Below are 21,036 nucleotides of genomic sequence, written 5' to 3'. Positions count from 1 at the left end.
TGCGCCCACGTCCACATTGACATCCCATACTAAGGAGTTAGTGGATGTCCTGACTGAAAGGTCACCTCCTTTCCTCACTGTTGCTCTGTGGAAAGTTAAAAAGGCAAAAAAGTCAAGAAAAGCACTGAAAATAAAACAATCCATATTAACAACCCACTGGAATTCCTGGCAATTGATATGTTTAAAGAAAGGGTTACTCGTATACAGGGTGACCCCCCCCCACCCCCCCAAAAAACAGAAAAAACAGAACCCATAAAAATAGTAATAAATCCTACAAAAGTTTCATTTATCTTGGTTGCTTTGCAGAAAATATTCTCTCTCAAAATTATGCATCAAATGGTTTGATTTGTTGGTAAATAGGCCTCCAGGCAAAATGTCTTTTCATTGGTTGACCAAGACATGTTGGGGAAGACGATTGGAACAATGATAATGGTACACAGACTGAAGAACTTCATGGAATTTCTTGAAATAAACCCCATTTAACTCCAGAGGGTAAATGAGTTTTCAATGTTAAATTTAAATGGCCACAAAATATCTAATCTGGATCAATCCAAATCAGACTTTGTCAGTCAATAAGTTACCACGTGCATAACATTCTCAAATATGATGAAATTCAATCTTTTTTGACAGAGTTATGAATTTTTATACGCAGTCAGTGTGAAGGATAGGTATTTTTCCAATTCCCAAGATTTTCCTGACTTGGACGTTTGACCCATTACCTTGAAAACTGAATCAGTGTCTTGCCTATCAGATAGATTTGTCAGTAAAAATTTCATAACTATGATCGAAAAAATGTGGGGTTACAGGCTGTTCACAGTCAGACAGACAGACGGGGTGAAAACATAAACTGCTCCAACTTCGCTGGCAGAGATAAATGGACTGCATTTATATAGCGCTTTTACACATCTGACAGTCAGAACGCTCAAAGCGCTTTACATTATGCCTCACATTCACCCCGATGTCAGGGTGCTGCCATACAAAGGCGCTCACTACACACCGGGAGCCAATAAGGGGATTAAAGGGCCTTGCCCAAGGGCCCTTAGTGATTTTCCAGTCAGGTGAGGATTGAACCAGTGATCTTCTGGACTCAATCCCACACACCTTAACCACTAGACCATCACCTCCCCTGACCACAGATCTATGGTCCAGTCTGCTCCTGGACGTTCCCAGGTGGGGACATGTTCAGGTTTGAAGGACATGAACTTACAACTGTCTTCCGTGATGTGTGTCTCTGCAGTGCTGTCCTCACGTGTAATACATAAAACATATTTCGCCTTTGTGCTGGCTGGCAGTGGCCGCACACAGCGCACCTTGGCAGGCTGATAGCCCCTGCCACATGCGTGTCAATAGTTTAATTCTCTTTTGAAAACATACATTTATCTCCTTGTTGATTTTAAGTATTTCATGTTTCTGTTATAGAGACAGTGATTGTAGCACAGTGGTAAAGATTCCGTCTGTTAACAGAGCTTTTGTAATTGCAGGGTTCGAATCCCGCGAGTGGGCATTTATTTTTCAGTTACCAGGGTTATTTAACCATAGGGTTCTGTATTGGGTCCCCTTTTATTTATTTTTATATCAACCCAGTGATTTCACATAATTATACACCAATATCTCATCATATCAGTTTCCAGTAATGGTATTAATTATTTATATGCCCAGCTGGACATAATAAGACATAATGAGAGCGCACTGCTTCATCCATGTCATTTCATGACGGTACGTCTATGACCATTGGGGTCATCTACATAGAAACAGACAGTTCATACTTGTAGTGTCCGTTCGACAACACGAACAGATATTCAATAAAAGGCAGTGTTTTTCTTATGGTGTTGGTTTTTCTTTTTTCTTCACAGCAGAGGTGTGATGTGGTCCACACGTTCCTGCTGCTCGCACTGTATTTGTGCACGACATATACAAAACCGTTGTCTGTGTGTCGTGCACGAGCCTGTGCGACCGTGCGTCCCTTACGGCAGCAGGTGGATGTTTCATGGTTCCCCATTTCGTGTTTGGTTCACGGATTTTCTCCAGTTTCTGCGTCTTTCATGTTATGTGTGAAGGGACCTTTTTGGTGTTGCACTTGTGAAAATGTAGTTATACCCACTACAAACAAAGATTTGGGGGTTATAAAGGAATCACCGTCTGTCCAAGAATATTTAAAATCCTCCAAAATCATTTAGTGGAATTCAATAAAATGTCACCTCATGGACAACACAGGGGTATTCAACTCCAGTTCTCGAGGGCTGGTGTCCTGCACCTTTTAGATGTGTCCCTGGTCCAGCACACCTGAATCAAATGGCTGAATTACCTCCTCAGTATGCAGTCAGTTTCTCCAGATTGCAGCTAATGGCTTCATTAATTGACTTAAGTGTGCTGAAGCAGAGATGCATCTAAAACTTGCAGAACATTATTGCGCTGTGATCACAGATCTGATCACATTTGTTCAATCATCCATATTCATAAATACACAGTATTGAAAATGACCCCAAATTTACACGGATGTCTGGCTGAATTTGAACAATATATCAGCAGTATTAAGCTTATAGAGTCTCTCAAATGTCATAAAACTGTCAATCTCTCTAAGGACCTTTTTAAAAGAGAATTAATGTTGAATAATCCCTTAAAAAAATTAAAAATAAACAGCTGACATGCGGGGTTAAAACAAATATTACACTGTTTAACCCCGCATGTCAGCTGTTTATTGCCATTGCCATATAGTATATATATATATATATATATATACACAGTATATTAGATTTTTTTCATAGTTATATGCAGCACTTATCAGCATTTTGTTTTGATTTTAACAGGCTGTGTTTATGACTCATGGCCATGCAGTTCCACTAAACCTTCTCACGGCTGCTCCTTTTACCGTGACTGCATCAAAATGAACAGTTATCACTTACAAGTCATCATAACACGACATCACACTTGTCTAAACTTTGTAATTATCTGTGCGTCAGTTCTTAATGTTAACAGCTACATTCCATTGTAGCACATGCTGGAATACTTCTAGTAGCTATGTCACCTGTCAGAAACACATAATTACTTATGAGTACTTTATTTTCGGACGTCTCCGTAGCTGTTTGCTGCAAATTCCATACACTTTGAAATCGGTCTTGGAAGTGCACAAAGTAATCTCTGTGAATTATTGGATGGTCACTAACAGCCTAAATCTAAATTGTTATGATTTTGGTGCAGTGTGTCCTTTAAATATGTTATATTATGCATAAAGAGGTTGACTGGTTTCTGGATTTTGGGTATTTCATCACAAACCATTTACTACCACTAATATAATAAATACATACAATTAACCGGTGTGTTACAACATGAATATCAATTTGTAATCTCTAGTTAATCTTGCTTTTTTATAACCTTGCTGGTCAATTCCAGAGCCCACATCAATGTTCTGTATGTGTAAAGTTTGGTGTAAATCAAAGTGGAAAATGTGTTTTTGACCGATGACCCCGATGACTATCACCTCAGTGAGTGACATTAAATTTTATGTCACCTGGGCAATTCCATAACCCAGACACACACGTGTTGCTGGTTTGATGGACATCAGAGTGACAATCATAACTTTGACCTTTATTCCCAATGACCTTGGCCAAAATAAGCACTTTATGGGCAATTCTGGGGTCGACTGTCTTCCACATATCAAGTTTGGTGTAAACAGATGGAAAAGATGTGGGAAGAGCAGGGAATGAAAGAGATGGAAGAGATAAACCAATTTTTTTTATTTTGATTCCATGACCTTGACCCCCCCACCCACACACACACAGAAACGTTTCTTAAATTTTCGTATAAGTGTGCATGTAGCTGAGTTTCCTGAAGTGTTGCTGGATTAATATTTAAACTCTAATGAGTTTGAAGAGGTTTGGTCTGTTGTGAAAAGTGTAATGACACGGACCCACAACAGGGGGCGACTCCCGGTTCTACGCACCCCTGGGTGACAGGAGAGCTTTGGAACCTGACAGAAGGTCCAAGACTGCAGGCCAGTTGGCCTCTGGTGGGACGTACGCCAGTTACTTAGTCCAATCCGCCGGGGTCCGTGTGTCGTGTCAGGCCGTCCAGGAGGCAGGGTCCTTCTCCACGTCCCAGGTGAGGGTTGCGACGACAGTGGACTGGGGATGATGGTGGTCAGGTGGATTCCGACAGCTCTGGCTTGACTGTCCTCTTCATGCACACCGGGACCAGTGCATCGGGAACGCGTGGGTTTTTTAGCCCGTGCATACGTGATCTGAAAGTCAAACCGTAGCCAAAGAACAGTGAGCCCAACGGGCTTGCCTGTGGGTTCAGACGCTTGGCGGTCCGATGTATTCCAGGTTCCGATGGGCCGTGAAAACCGTGAAGGGAACGGTGGCTCCCTCCAGAAGGTGTCTCCACTCCTCAAGAGCCTCTTTCACACGCAAGAATTCCCGATTGTCGACGTCATAGTTCCTCTCAGCCGGGGTCAACCTGCGGAATAGTAGGCAACAAGGATGGAGTACCTTATCGGACTCCCCACTCTGGGACAGCAAGGCTCCTATCCCTGAGTCAGAGGCATCCACTTCGACAATAAACTGGCGATCAGGGTCAGGCTGCACCAGAACTGGTGCAGTCGAGAACCGACGTTTCAACTCCTTAAACACGGCTTCGCACCGATCCGACCAGGTGAAGGGGACTTTTGTGGAGGTCAGGGCTGTCAGGGGGCTAACAACCTGACTGTAGCCCTTAATGAACCTCCTATAGAAGTTTGTAAAACCAAGGAACTGTTGCAGCTTCCTACGGCTTGTTGGTTGGGACCAATCTCTCCCCGCCGCAACCTTGGCCGGATCAGGGGCGACGGAGTTGGAGGAGATTATGAACCCCAGGAAGGACAAAGAAGCACGGTGGAACTCAAACAGCCGGTTCTCCAACAACCGCTGCAGGACCTGATGTACATGCTTAACATGGGTCTCAGGATCCGGGGAGAAGATGAGAATATTGTCCAGATACACGAAGATGAACTGATGCAGGAAGTCCCGCAAGACGTCATTAACCAAGGCTTGGAACATCGCGGGCGCATTGGTGAGACCGAACAGCATGACCAGGTACTCAAAATGACCTAACGGGGTGTTAAATGCCGTCTTCCACTCATCTCCCTTCCGGATCCGAATCAGGTGATACGCATTTCTAAGATCCAACTTTGTGAAAATTTGGGCTCCATGCAGGGGCGTGAACACCGAATCCAGCAGAGGTAACGGGTATCGGTTGTGAACCGTGATCTCGTTCAGCCCTCTGTAATCAATGCATGGACGGAGTCCGCCGTCCTTCTTACCCACAAAAAAGAAACCAGCCCCCATCGGGGATGTGGAGTTCCGGATCAACCTGGCAGCCAAAGAGTCCCGGCTGTAGGTCTCCATTGATTCGCGTTCCGGACGTGAGAGGTTGTACAACCTGCTGGACGGGTACTCAGCGCCCGGTACCAGATCTATGGCACAATCGTACGGACGGTGCGGGGGCAGCGTGAGTGCCAGATCCTTGCTGAAGACGTCAGCAAGATCATGGTACTCAGCTGGCACCGCCGCGAGATTGGGGGGGACTTGAACCTCCTCCTTGTCTAGTACACCGGGTGGAACCGAGGATCCTAAACATTCCCGGTGGCATGTTTCGCTCCACTGCGTTACAACCCCAGACGGCCAATCAATCCGGGGATTGTGTTTTACCATCCAGGGATAACCCAAAATCACCCGGGAGGTAGAAGGTGTTACATAAAACACAATCTCCTCCCTGTGATTCCTAGACACAACCAGTGTCAATGGCTGTGTCTGGTGTGTGATTAATGGGAGAAGGGTGCCATCTAGTGCCCGAACCGACAAAGGTGACGGTAAGGCCACCAGAGGGAGCCCTACCTCCCTAGCCCATCTGCTGTCTAGCAGATTCCCCTCCGACCCCGTGTCCACCAGTGCTGGGGCGTGAAGGGTGAGATCCCCACTCAGGATCATAACTGGGATTCGTGCGGATTTGCGGGATTTCCCCTCGTGAGTGTTATGGCCCACCCTTAGCCCAGTCTCTAAAGGCGGGCATTGTAGTTTGACTGTTTGGGGCAATTTCTCTGTATGTGCTCACTCGAGCCGCAGAAAAAACACTCCCTGCGGGCCAGCCTCCGTTGTCTGTTTTCTGATTTTACTTTAACCCTGCTCGTGTCCATAGCTTCATCAGCAGGAGGAGCTGTCACCTCACAGGGCTCTGGCAGCGGAGCGGGGGGACGACGACATCCGTTCGGACCCGGAAGGAAGAGGGATGGCTCGTGCCCGGCCACGCCCTTTGCCTCGCTCCCAGAAATGTTCTTCTAGTCGGTTGTCTAGCCGTATAACTAGCTCGACAAGCCCATCGAAATCCCGCAGCTCATCCTTCGCCAGCAAATGCTCCTTCAGGACCGGAGACAGTCCGTTTACGAAAGCGGCGCAGACGTTATTCCAGCCGGACCTCGCTGCCAGCGAGGCGGAAGTCGACTGCATATTCGGCTGTGCTCCGACGCCCCTGTCTCATCGACAGCAGCACGTTCGAAGCGGCCTTGCCTCTATTGGGGTGATCAAACACTTGTTTGAACTCCCGCACAAACCCAGTGTATGTAGTTAGGAGCCGTAAGTTCTGCTCCCAAAGCGCCGTAGCCCAGGCGCATGCCTCTCCTCGAAGCAGATTTACCACATAAGCCACCCTGCTAGCGTCAGACGCGTACATGACCGGACGCTGTGAAAAGACGAGCGAACACTGCATTAAAAAGTCAGTGCATGTCTTGACACAGCCTCCGTACGGCTCTGAGGGGTTATCTATGCTTCAGGGGACGGGGGTTCGTTGAACGGCCACTGGAATATCTGTATCTGGCAATCGGGCAGCAGGAGGAGGTGCCGCAGCAGCGCCCTGCACGTGCGCTTCCACCTGAGCGGTGAGAGCCTCCATCCTCCGATTGAGGATAATGTTCTGCTCGGTTACCAAGTCCAACCGAGCAGTGAAGGCGGTTAGGATTTGCTGCAGCTCACCTAGTACGCCTCCTGCTGGCCCCTGTGCACCCTGCATTTCCATTGGTGGTCACTCGTATGGTTGACGCCCCTCAGGATCCATGACGATGGCCGAGAAATCCTGTTGTGAAAAGTGTAATGACACGGACCCACAACCGGGGGGGCGTAAATGAACGGTCAATGGAAATAAAAAGTAACACTTTTAATGTTGTGAAATGTGCACAACGGATACAGATACAATTCAATACTACGGTCAATTATACAGTTGGTGTCGTGTGGGCAGGCTCGAGGATAGGAGACGCCTGTCCAGATAGGAGTCGGGACCCACACGATTTCCACCGCCAACGGATCTGGAACACACCGGAGCCGCCAAGTCCCGAGTCACCAGGTGGCCACCGTCTCCAGCTGTCAGATCGGGTACTGCTGGCAGGAAGCAGAAACAGTCAAGAGTGGGTGTGTGAGCACACACCCAGTAAACAGTCTGCAGAGTTCTTCTGATAAAGGGGAGAAAACACCACCTCCCACTCTCACAATATCCACAGTTCATGCAGATCCCAATTTACACTTAACCACTGAGGAGTGGGAACGCCAACTCCTCCCGACTTCTACTACCTCAGCTCCAGCTGCAAGTGTAATGCGTTACGTCTGCAAACTCAGAATAGATAATTAAACAGCTCTCCAAGCTAGATGCAAAGGACGTTCAACTACGTTTAGCTGCAAGCTTAATGTGTGCAAACTGCACAGACGGCTGAGTCGTTACCTGAATACTTCAGACGATTTCTCGGCAGGGGTGTGGTGTCTTCTCCAGGCTTTTATGGATGGGCATGATGAGGTGATGAGTGACAGCTGTCAGAGTTCCTGAAGCTCCTGGCGGCGAACTGCGCCCTCTGGTGCCTGAAGCCCGTCTACAGGCAGGGCGCCCTCTGGTGTTGGCCAGCAGTACCTCCTCTTCGGGCGGCCCACACAACATGGTCAAGTCAAACAGTTCAGCACAAAAACGATTATTTGTTTTGATTCTCCTGCAAAGCTTTGAGCTTTTATCTTTGAGTGACGTGGCAGGTCTCAGAGGACATGCAATCTACGGAAGGAGGAACAGCAATCTGGTGGTGAGCACTTCTGTGCTGTTTGGGGGATTAAATTTAAAATCAGTCAAAACCAGAGGACACATCATTTTCAGGTCAGAAACAAAGTGCAAACATCTTATCTCACAAACACCAGCGGCCTCGGTGGCCACCAGACCTGGAAATGAAGAAACCGACAAATAAGCTCATTGCAAGGTGCATGTAAGTCCCAAACCACATATATGATGAGAGAAGGAAGAAATGTTTGCTACGGCTGCACTGATACAAAATGCCTGTGTGGGAGGAATACTGTTATTTGAGTTTCACAACATATCTGCTGTGAAATAACCAGGAAGTCAAAATCCATTCTCACTTCCACACATATGCATCCTGGAAAGTCACAGTCTGTAAGAGTGGCAAATAATATCCAGGGGCGGCTCTAGCTTCAGGTGAAGGGGGGGGTGGGGTACTTATTTGGGGGTACCAAAGGCAAACTCCTACTAGAGGCACTGATATAAATCTGAAAGCTCTATTCACCTTATTCAGGAAGTCAGGGTGGATGGCTCCATTTTGTCAAGCAACTTCCGGTTTGCCACTGCGTCTGATTAGCTACGTGGGAACACAGTACGCTAAAAGTCTTCAAACATGAGCAGCATTAATTGTTCAGTTTGTGGGTGCCACAACAACTGGAAGAAGAGGAAACTATCGCTTTCAGAACGATGTTTTGAACATGAAAAGGAGAGAGCTGAGTGCTGTGGATGAGTATTTAACTTGTTCCCTCCTCCATTGAAAGATGAGGATCTCCGGTGCTGGATAAAGGCGCTGAATTTGAAAAATCCACCCAAACGTCCCGATGTCTGTTCTTTTCATTTTGTGGAGAAAAAAAACCCACACCACTGGATCTTTACCCAGAGAAATGGTTGGATTACAATGAAGTCACGGCGGATGCTAGGAGACAAATGGGTAAGCTGTGTTTGTAGCATTAGCTGCTATCTAATTTACTCATTTTCTGGCGTTTGATACAACAAAGCACTGCATGAAATAACGCCATACGTATATTAACGTTACATAATCTTGGCATTATGGTGGTACTACTTGTTGTGTAGTGTTTTAACTTGACTGTGCTTTTACATGAGTAAAAGTAGTTCCTCATAGCCAAACCGTCCACGCTGAGTGACAACACAAAGTAGTTAAAAATAATCGTGGACCACTTTTTCATGTCATCTTCCCACTCTGTTATGACCCGTGGATGAGCCAGAGTCGATCCCTTTGAGCTTTTCAGAAAAGGTTTTTGTTTCTGCCAGTGTAATGTCTTCCATTGTTCTATATTGAAAAAATCCGCTCACCAGAAATCCTAAGATAAAACGGAAATGCCTCGGTTGTAAAAGTGGGCGGGGCTGAATAAGGTGACTTGACTTTATTATGCATTTTAAGACAACCTGGGAATCTAAATATTCAGGCTGATGCACGACACACAACACACACACACACACACACACACACACACACACACACACACACACACACACACACACACACACACACACACACACACACACACACACACGTATATACACTTGTATGCAAAAGTTTGGGCACCCTGATAATTATCATGATTTTGGTTGTATCATAAATTTCAATGACATATATCATATAGCAGACAAACACACTGATATTTGAGAAGTGAAATGAAATTTTTAGTATTTACAGAAAGTGTGTAATAATTATTTAAACAAAATTAGTCGGTGCATAAATTTGGGCACCCTTGTCATTTTATTGATTTGAATACATTTAGCACTAATTACTGGAACACAAAATTGGTTTGGTAAGCTCATTGACCCTTGACCTCCTTACACAGGTGAGTCCAATCATGATAAAGGGTGTTTAAGGTGGCCATTTTCAAATGTTTCTCTTCTTTGCATCTAATGAGTGGCAACATGGGAACCTCTAAACAACTCTCAAATGACCTGAAAACAAAGATTGTCCAACATCAGGGTTTAGGAGAAGGATACAAAAAGCTATCTCAGAGATTTCAGCTGTCAATTGATGAACATAGTGAGGAAATGGAAGACCACAGGCACAGTACTAGTTAAGGCCCAAAGTAGCAGGCCAAGAATAATCTCAGATAAGCTGAAGCGAAGGATGGTGAGAACAGTCATAGTCAACCCATAGACCTGCTCCAAAGACCTACAACATGATCTTGCTGCAGATAGTGTCTCTGTGCATTGCTCAACTATACAGTTCACTTTGCACAAAGAGATGTATGATGCAGTAATTTAGAGGAAGCCTTTTCTGTGTACACGCCACAAACAGAGTTGCTTGCAGTATGCTAAAGCACATTTGGACAAGCCAGCTTCATTTTGGAATAAAGTGCTGTGGACTGATGAAACTAAAACTGAGTTATTTGGACATAACAAGGGTTGGTTTGCATGGCTAAAAAAGAACACAGCATTCCAAGAAAAAAACACTTGCTACCTACAATAAAATTTGGAGGTGGTTCCATCATGTTGTGTGGCCCTGTGGCCAGTGCAGGTCCTGGGAATCTTGTTAAAGTTGAGGGTCACATGGATTCCAGTCAATATCAGCAGATTCTTGAGAACAATGTTCAAGAATCAGTGACAAAGTTGAAGTTGCACTGGGGCTGGATCTTTCAACAAGACAATGACCCTAAACACTGCTCAAAATCTACAAAGGCATTCGTGCAGAGGAGCAAGTACAACATTCTTGAATGGCCATCTCAGTCCCCAGACCTGAATATTATTGAAAATCTGTGGTGTGATTTGAAGAGGGCTGTCCATGCTCGGAAACCAACAAACCTGAGATGTTTTGTAAAGACGAATGGTCCAAAATACCTTCAACCAGAAACCAGACTCTCACTGGAAGCTATAGGAAGCATTTAGAGGTTGTTATTTCTGCGGAAGGAGGATCTGTAAATCCTATAAACTTCATTTCACTTCTCAAAATGCTGATCCAAACAACCAATGATTTATAAAGGAAAATCATGGAAATCATCAGAGGTGCCCAAACGTTTGCATACAACTGTATATATGTCAGTAAATGTCATTGGCAATAAATGGCTTCACGCAACCACTAACCATGAATGAAAAAAAGGTTTTGTGTTATCATTCATATTCTCTGATAAGTGGCCAACCCCCCCCACACACACACCCAAAAAAAGAACAAATCCAAAATTCTGCCAGGGTATGTAAACCTTTGAGCACAAGTCTGTATATATAAAATCTCCCTCTCACCTCTCCCCCTGTGGAAGGTGGTATGTGTGTTCCTTAAGCTCGGCCCTCTACCGGAGGCCTGGGAAAGGTGTGGTATCTTAGGTGTTCCTAGGACTGCACACTTCTGGACAGAGACCTCTGATGTTGTACCTGGAATCTGCTGGAGCCACTCTTCCATTTTGGTGGTTACAGCTCCTAGTGCTCCTATTACCACTGGGACCACTTTGGACTTTACCTTCCACATCTGCTCCAAGTGTTCCTTCAGCCCTTGGTACTTCTAAATTTCTGATTTCTTGGTGCTTCCTTCTTTCTGATGTTGCTGTCAGCACAGATCGCTACATTGATCACAACTGCAGTCTTCTTTCCCTTGTCAACCACCACTATGTCTGGTTGGTTGGCCAGCAGCTGCTTGTCTGTCTATAATTTGAAGTCCCACAGGACCTTAGCCCTGTTGTTCTCAACCACCTTTGGTGGCGTCTCCCATTGGGGACTTGGGGACCTCTAATCCCTATGCAGCAAAGATGTTCCTGTACACGATTCCTGACACTCGGTTGTGCCTCTCAGTGTATGCTGTCCCAGCTTGCATTTTGCATCCTGCTACTATGTGCTGTACTGTCTCTGTGGCACATTTGCACAGCCTGCAGCTTGGGTCCTGTCGGCTGTGGTAGGCTCCTGCCTCTATTGATCTTGTGCTTAGGGCTTGTTCTTGTGCTGCCATGATCAGAGCCTCTGTGCTGTCCTTTAGACTGCCCTTTTGTAGCCACTGGCAGGTTTTCTTGATATCAACCACTTCCTCTGCCTGTCGATGATACATCCCATGGAGGGGCTTGATCTTCCATGACAGCTCTTCCTCCTGCTCCTTATGACTGTCTGTCTTCAGTGGTCTGAGGAACTGTTGTAGCAGATGATCTCAGGGGGGCCATCTTTCTGATGTATTCATGGATATGTATATATTCAGTGGGGAAAATAAGAGTATTTGATACATTGTCGATTTTGCAAGTTTTCCAACCTACAAACACTGGAGAGGTCTATCATCTTTTTCGTAGGTACGCTTCAACTGTGAGAGACAGAATCTAAAAAAATAAATAAAAATTCAGAAAGTCACACTGTATGATTTCTAAATAATTTATTTATATTTTATTGCATTAAATAAGCATTTGATCACCTTCAACCAGCAAGAATTCTGGCTCTCACAGACCTGTCAGTTTTTCTTTAAGAAGCCCTCCTATTCTGCACTCTTTGCCTGTATTAATTGCACCTGTTTGAACTCATTACCTGTATAAAAGACACCTGTCCACTCACTCAATCAATCACACTCCAACCTATCCTGTTTGAAGTTCACCACTGACCATGTGGATGATGCAGAGGAGGCATGGGAGAAGGTCATGTGGTCAGATGAGATGAAAATGAGCTGTTTGGTATCAACTCCACTCACGGTGTTTGGAGGATGAGAACAACCCCAAGAACACAGTCCCAACAGTGAAGCATGGGGGTGGAAACATCATATTTGGTGGTGCTTTTCTGCAAAAGGGACAGGACGACTGCACTGTATTGAAGGGAGGAAGGATGGGGTCATGTATCATGAGATTTTGGAAAACAACATCCTTCCCTCAGTAAAAGCATTGAAGATGGGTCGTGGCTGGGTCTTCCAGCATGACAATGACCTGAAACACACAGCCATGGCAACTAAGGAGGGGCTCCATAACAAGCATTTCAAGGTCCTGGAGTGGCCTGGCCAGTCTCCAGACCTGATCTCAATAGAAAATCTTTGGAGGAAGCTGACACTCCAAACCTGAAAGATTTGGAGAAGATCTGTGTGGAGGAGTGGACGAAAATCCCTGTTGCAGTGAGCAAACTTGGTCAAGAACTACAGGAAAAGTCTGACCTCTGGAACTGCAAACAAATGTTTCTGTTCCAAACATTAAGGTCTGTTTTTCTATTGGATCAAATACTTATTTCATGCAATAACATACAAATTCATTATTTAAAAATCATACAATGTGATTTTCTAATTTTTTTTTTTTTTAGATTCTGTGTCTCACAGTTGAAGTGTGCCTATGATAAAAATGACCTCTCCATTCTTTGTAGGTGGGAAAAACTGCAAAACTGACAGAGGGTCAAATACTTATTTTCCCCACTGTGTGTGTGTATATATATATATATATATATATATATATATATATATATATATATATATATATATATATATATATATATATATTGTTACATGGGAAACAAGGTACCAGTATATTCAATATATTCTCACAAATCCAACAAGACCAAGCGTTCATGATATACACACTCTTAAGGCTATTAAATTGGGCTATTTGTAAAACAAAGTAGAAAGGGGGGTTTTCACAATAATAGTAGTGTGGCATTCAGTGAGGTTGATTGGAGAGGGGAAAACTTATACGCAGGTGCAAAAAATTATAGGCTGTTCATCTACAATGATCTCCAATGCTTTAAGTTGGACCAAAAAACCAGAGACGGGTGGAAGAAAACAGAAAACAAGCATCAAAATGGATAGAAGAATAACCAGAACGGCAAAGGCTCATCCATTGATCAGCTCCAGGATGATCAAAGACAAAAACCTGATGGATTTGAATCACGTGTGCTTGCATGAGCCAACCTTGAACCTTCGTCTGCATGCGTGAACTTTTTCACGCCTGTTGATTGCATCATTTTCTGGTAAGCAGCGTTTGTGTGGGACGTGTGCTGTGCGCTCGGCGGATTTTCATTTCAAGGAAAAAGATGGAACGACTGGAGTAGCGCCGCATCAAATTTTGCCAGAAACTGGGCGACAGCCAGGTGGAAACCATTCAGATGATTCAAACGTCTTTCGGTGACAATCCTATGGGCATCACACAGATTAAAGAGTGGCACAACTGGTTTAAAGACGTCCACACAACGGTGGAGAGCGAGCCACGCTCCGGTCGGCCGTCAACATGCTGAAATGACCAGATCATTTCCAAAGTGAACTCTGTGGTGATGCGGGACCGTCGTGTGACTATCCGAGAAATTGCGGAAGAGGTGGACATCAGCACTTTTTCGGTACATTCCACTGTGACAGAAGATTTGGCCATGAAAAGAGTGGCTGTGAAATTCATGCTGCTGCTCACGGCGGCGCAAAAACGCCTACGTGTTGAAGTCTCACAGGACATGCTGTGACATGCCCACCTCTTCCACAATTTCTCGGATAGTCACACGACTGAAAAGTCACAGAAAGCCGTCTGAATCATCCGAATGGTTTCCACCTGGGTGTAGCCCAGTTTCTGGCAAAATTTGATGTGGCGCTGCTCCAGTTGTTCCATCTTTTTCCTTGAAATGAAAATCCACCGAGCGCACAGCACACGTCCCACACAAAGGGTGCTTACCAGGAAATGATGCAATCGACAGGCGTGAAAACATTCACGCATGCGCATGAAGGTATATATATATATATATATATATGTATATATATATATATATATATATATATATATATATATATAAAGAAAATTATATGGTGGAATTATGCTGTACTTTGAGACCAAATTGATCATGCAGTTAGAAAAGCTTCAGAGCTTCAGACAGAAAAGACAATATGGAGGATGGAGGAAAGAAGTTTCAGACTGATATTGGAAACCTTGCAGTCAGGTTGAATGACTGTCTGAACTACAGCGGTGCACATACTGAGCACATCTTGTGAATGCAAAAAAACCCTTACAGCCTGAGGTGACATTAGAAATGAACACCAGAGATAAAATTCCCTGAGATATGCTTCAAGATGACATATGACAGATATCAGTATCCAAACGTATATAGATTATACGGCTTTATTTTTGTGGCACTTTTTTTTGGGATACCCTGTATACGAACACACACACACACACACACACACACACACACACACACACACACACACACACACACACACACACACACACACACACACACACACACACACACACACACACACACACACACACACACACACAATTGTGCTGGAGAGTTCCATCAAGTTTACATAATAAAATATTCAGCCTTTCTTTGACCACAGACAGTTACATTTGAGGATAAATCCATTTTGGTCTTTGTAGTACTTCCGTAGTTGCAAAATAAATATTCAGTAAATGTATGATTATTTTTCCAGTCATGCATTTCCAACCTCTGAAGAATTCTATGTGCAATATGAGACTTGATCAGAGAAAAACTTTAATTTGTCATCATCAGTGAAACAGGCAGGCTGGCATCTGTGCATTGATGAGTAAACCCAGTGGTGTCTGGCACAGGCATCTGACTAACACCCCCCCTGTGCTGACACACCTCTGTGTATTGAGCCGAATGGAGCAGGGTTTAACTAATACAAAGCGACAGCAGCAAGAGGACTTATCTCAAGAGCCCTTTTCCCCCTCAGTGCACCCTATGTTAAAAAGAATAATAATCCCCCGTTACTGCGAGAGGAGCTTTTTGTGCGAGTGCATGGGAGTGGGAGTGACTGTCAGGGGCTTTAGTTAGTGGGCCCACTGTGTCCTCAGGGCCACGTACCAATGCGGGGAGCCACCAGGCCGGGGAAGATGGATGGGTGTGGAGACCCAAGCTGACTGTATGTGTGGAGAACAGCTCTCAGGTGGCACACTGCCCATCCATCTCGCTTCTGACCAGGCAAGAAATGAGTGGCACTGATGTTTCATCCTTTACACACACTCTTCACTTACGCAGTATTAAACATCTGCACTGTGATCACGCATGCCCAGTGGACAACATAGAAATAGGTACCACAGAACCAGTGCATGCACACAAATCTGTGCATGCGCACACTGCACAATATGCACAAAACAAAGTAGAACCTATTACTACGGGAGCTACGACCACTACCTTTGTAACCCCCCCCCCCCGGACTAAACCAAACCAACTGTTTTAGGTTCCTTAGATGACCCCAAAATACAATCAGGATGTTCCCAAAAATAAAAACTGGCCTCAAGCCAGTTATCCAAATTGGCTGCCAAAATAGGGTTTTTTTTTTCACTAAAACACCTTTACACAACATATAAACAACTTAAATATCACAGAGATTCAATGGGAAGACGATTGCAGGTCACAGCAAACTCATTTGTGCCTAAACTAAATTCATTCATAGGTTTAACATTCAAAATGGCGTCCAAAATGGCTGCCAATAGACCTCTATTTTCAAGCCAGTTATCCAAGATGGCCATCTTGGATAACTGGCTTGAGGCCAGTTTTTTTTATTTTTGGGAACATCCTGATTGTGTTTTGGGGTCATCTAAGGAACCTAAAAAAGTTGGTTTGGTTTAGTCCTGGGGAGCGGGGGTCGCAAAGGTAGTGGTCGTAGCTCCCCTAGTATATCCTTTGTCACTTACAGGATTACAGAGAAACTAAGTGACCAAACAGCAGTCAGCCTCAGGAGAGGTGTTTTAGTGGTCAGTTTATACAGCACAGCAGCACAGAGGTTTAGTGGTTAGCACTGATGCCTCACAACAAGAAGGTCATGGGTCCGATTCCCACCTGTGGCCTTTCTGTGTGGAGTTTGCTTGAGTTCCCTTACCAAAAAATAGCACTGATAAGTATATAAAAAGTAAACTAGAAGTATACTTGAAACATACCTGCATATACTACTTTTTGGTAAGGGTTTCCTCCGGGTCTTCCGGTTTCCTTCCGCATTTAAAGACATGCAGGTTAACTGCATTGGAAACTTGCAAAAGAGATCTCAATCTCAATGGGACTAACCTGGTTAAATAAAGATTAAAATTAAAATACATATTGAAAGAAAAAAAGGGGGATCCATACGCTACACCGGAGAAAATTATTTCGATTATGGATTATTTTATATTTATTTATCTACAGTAATTTAATTGCACTGATTCACTTTATGCATGCAAGCAACTACGTAGTATGGCAGAGCGGAGTGTGTGTGTGTGTGTGTGTGTGTGTGTGTGTGTGTGTGTGTGTGTGTGTGTGTGTGTGTTGGGGGGTGCGTGGTATGATTTTGTAAGCTTGCTCAAACACAGAGTATTCAGATGAAGAATATCACTTGCACTGTGAGGGAACATCAATTACAACATTTTGGTCATGTGGTCCATTTCTGTGTGCATGATCCAGCACGCAGGTGACTCCACGTTGAGGCCCTCCATACCAACACTGTGCCCACATTTCATTAGCAGATAGATGGTTACTTTCGAGAGTTGGGGAAAGACCTGTTGTCTGCCTTTGTGGTTGCCAGCCAGGGCTCACGGTGGTTTTGTGGTGTGGTGCATGTAGCGACAGGTGGAAAATGCAGATTCTCCCAGACCTGACCTAACATGACCTTATCTTCAATGAGCTTTATTACCTCGGGCAAGGAGGTAATACAAGTAGGAAGTTTTCACGGGCATTTCTTTGTTTGTTTTCCTGTTTGTAGTATAACTCAAAAAGTAATGAATAGATTTCAATGAAATTTGGTACGCAGATAGATAATGTTCTTGGAAATACCCAGTTCAATTTTGCAGGTGATCTGGAATATATTCTAGAGCTGAAATCCAGAAGAACTTTTGGCACATTGCAACATTTAACTCAAAACATTGTGAGATGATGTTGATGAAACCTCTTGAATATATGGATAATGTCCTCAAAAATGAGGGATTTTATTTTGCATTTGCTCTACAACATACTGGATTCAGGATCCAGAAAAATGTAAGGCTTCGGTGGAGGCATGCATTCTCTGCATGCTTCCTTAGTATTTACGATAGATTTGCTAAGCTTTTCAGTTAGCGATACACTCAGTGGTTAGCACCATAGACATTAAATACGTAGAGGCCACATGGACTGTTGCTGCCTTTAGGAGCTGACGTATCAGCGCAGCCGCTATCTTGGATGGGTCCCTATTACACCCCCAGTGTGTTTATTTCTACTGCGGTAGGTGTATCCCCAACTACAATCTGTAACTCCCCGAATTTTTCCCCGATTTTCCCCATGGGTTGGTTTGCTAGAAACAGCACAGATTCACGTACGATACAGGATGCTGTTACACATTAAAAATACGTACTTTCATCCTGAAGACTTTGTCTTATGCTCTTTAACAAAGACATGCTATGGCATATAGATAAATGTATGAATTAATTTTATAATTTAGTAAAGAAACAAGTTTGGATTGTTCATGTGAATTTAGAGTATTTCTCTGCAGCTGGTCTGCTCTGTGTCAGCTTGATCCTGCCAGATCTCAGAAGCTAAGCAGTGCAGCATCTGGTTAGTACGGGTAAAACTGGAGTTGCATCATGAAGGGCATCCGGTGTGAAACTTGTGCCAAATACCTATGCGGATCTGACCGTATCCGCTGTGGCGACCCCATACAATAACAGGAGCAGCTCAACTGACAACAACATTTGATTTCTCTCTCTCTCATTCTCTCTCTCTCTGACACACACACACACACACACACACGCACAGGGGACATCACTTTAATTTCCTCTGCTTCGCTCTCCAAGTTTTGTTACAAAGATGAATATTTTTTTCAAGGCAGGAAAATAAATTTCCAGGTTATTCCAGGGTCTTAAACTACCTTGTTAGTCTTGCAACTGGGGCTGGGGGGCTAAAACCCTTGAAAAAGAACTGTGTTGCACATCTTCTTGCGTGTGCTGGCACTTTGTAATGCCAGTGTAGTTAATTTTGTGATGTGGTGCAGCCTTACTTTGTGAAATACAGACACCACAAATGGCTGAAGCATGAAATGATGGTTCTCAATTCCAAATTGGGAAATGTGAAACAAAAGCACATAACAAGTGGATGGAAATGTGCACAAATGCAATTCGCTTAAGAGTTACGATACTAGTTGGACGGAAAGACAGCTAATGAGAGAGTACCACTTCCTGCTGTAGTAACGTTACATGTTAAGTACTGTTTGTTATGAATACATAATATTACAAATGGTAAAATAACCAAAATATTGTTCAGTCTTATTAGTGAAAGATAGTCCCATGCGATCTGGTTTCTATACTGCACCAGTTATTAGAGGTGGGCGGATTGATTCTAATATCGATAATATCGATACCAACGCTGGTATTGATACTGAATGATCCTCGTGTAAAAAGATCGATGCTCAAGCTTTTTTCTCTCCCTAATGCACTGACTGCTGCACACGCAGATTCATCAAAGTCTACTCTCTGTCTGTAAGAGCAGCGCTGCGCTGTGTCACACAACACGGAGCAGCGCACCCTCCCCCCTCTGGTCTTTTGTTGTTGTGCCGTCACGTGGCTCAGTGGCGGCAGCCAACAGCCATGCAAGTAGGCTCAGCCTGGCCCGCCGACTCAGCGCTCTCCTAGAGTCAACACGTGACACTGTGAACATGATACTGTTAAATTAAAACCTCTAATCCTTTGTTCTCAACAGGGGGACAGGGCCCACAGTGTAGCTGTGGGCCCTTAATGTATTCTTTCTTTATTTATACTTTCTTTATTTAATTTTCACTTATTATTTTTATTTTGTTTAAAGCCAGAAGTGCACTGAAGGGAGGAAATTCCTTATTCTTTGTATTATTTTATTATATTGTTTGACTTGAAAAAAAAGAGCAAGTTTGAAACTGTTTACAGTATTTTTTGTGGTGTGTTAGTTTTTCTCTATTGCGGTTTATCAGCTCTCTAACCTCAGAAGATTGTTTTAATTTGCTTTAAGTTCTATTTTTTTTTACACTCTTTATTTAAGAAACAATGTAGAGAAGTGCACTGAAGAGAAGAAATTCCTTATTTTTTGTATGATTTTATTGTATTGTTCAACTTGAAAAACAGAATAAGTTTGAAACTGTTTACAGTATGTGTTGTGGTGTGTTAGTTTTTCTCTGTTGCGGTTTATCAGCTCTCTAACCTCAGAAGATTGTTTTAATTTGCTTTAAGTTCTATGTTTTTACACTCTATTTAAGAAACAATGTAGAGAAGTGCACTGAAGGGAAGAAATTCCTTATTTTTTGTATGATTTTATTGTATTGTTCGACTTGAAAAACAGAATAAGTTTGAAACTGTTTACAGTATTTGTTGTGGTGTGTTAATTTTTTGGATTGTGGTTTGTCAACCCTCTACCTCAGGAGATTTTGTTTTAAGTTGATTTTTTTAAACAAAAATGTTGATTGTGATAATAAAGTATTTTGTTGTCACGTACAATGTTTGGTGAAATTCTATCCTAGGTCTTTTGGAGCCTTTGGATCTATGAAGCTTAAATATGAAAAAAGTATCAGTATCGGTATCAGTATCGGCAATACTGGGCCTGTATTTACTTGGTATCGGATCAGTACCAAAATTCCCGGTATCGCCCACCTCTACCAGTTACTACAACTGTAAGCTAGTATGAGTGCTCGTTTAGTTTATTTGTTGAATGCAGTTTTTGTTAAAGTCCATTCAAAATAAAACAGATCGGTTACTGACGCCTGAACAAAACGGCAATGATGGAATTAAAAAAAAACTGAGAGAAAACACACTGCAGAATAATATCTGATCCAACACCTCCTGGGATGACTGTGAGGGCCTCATCACTGAGGCAGCATCAGGTTTGTAATGATTTCACTGATAGAATTTGTCATCCCATTTTTGGCTTTGGGACTCCACCAGCACGGGGCACCAGGGGCTATAGTACCACTGGTGAACTCCAATCCAATCAGAAACAGATGCACCCCTTAATTATGCAGGCAAATGTCCACTGTTTAGCAAGTCTGACGGCCAGGCATCAGCGACGTGCTTATCGTACTTATGGAGCAGTTTAGGGAGTCGGGGACACGTACGCGCCAACACTCCTGCCAGATGGCAG

At 43.7% G+C, this 21,036-nt stretch overlaps 1 protein-coding gene across 1 annotated transcript in view; it reads right to left on the bottom strand.

Annotated features, from left to right (window-relative positions):
* The window catches only part of LOC117510142 (transmembrane protein 132D), a 223,538-nt gene that overhangs the window by 102,477 nt on the left and 100,025 nt on the right, over nucleotides 1-21,036 (bottom strand). Inside the window, 1 exon segment of the mRNA XM_034169755.1 lies at nucleotides 3-85. Coding sequence (XP_034025646.1) covers nucleotides 3-85 — 83 coding nt within the window.

Source organism: Thalassophryne amazonica, chromosome 5 (genome assembly GCF_902500255.1).
Source record: "Thalassophryne amazonica chromosome 5, fThaAma1.1, whole genome shotgun sequence".
In the NCBI taxonomy this organism is placed as follows: domain Eukaryota; kingdom Metazoa; phylum Chordata; class Actinopteri; order Batrachoidiformes; family Batrachoididae; genus Thalassophryne; species Thalassophryne amazonica.
The sequence above is the reverse complement of the archived record's forward strand: the minus strand, read 5'-3'. Positions and strand labels throughout refer to the sequence as shown.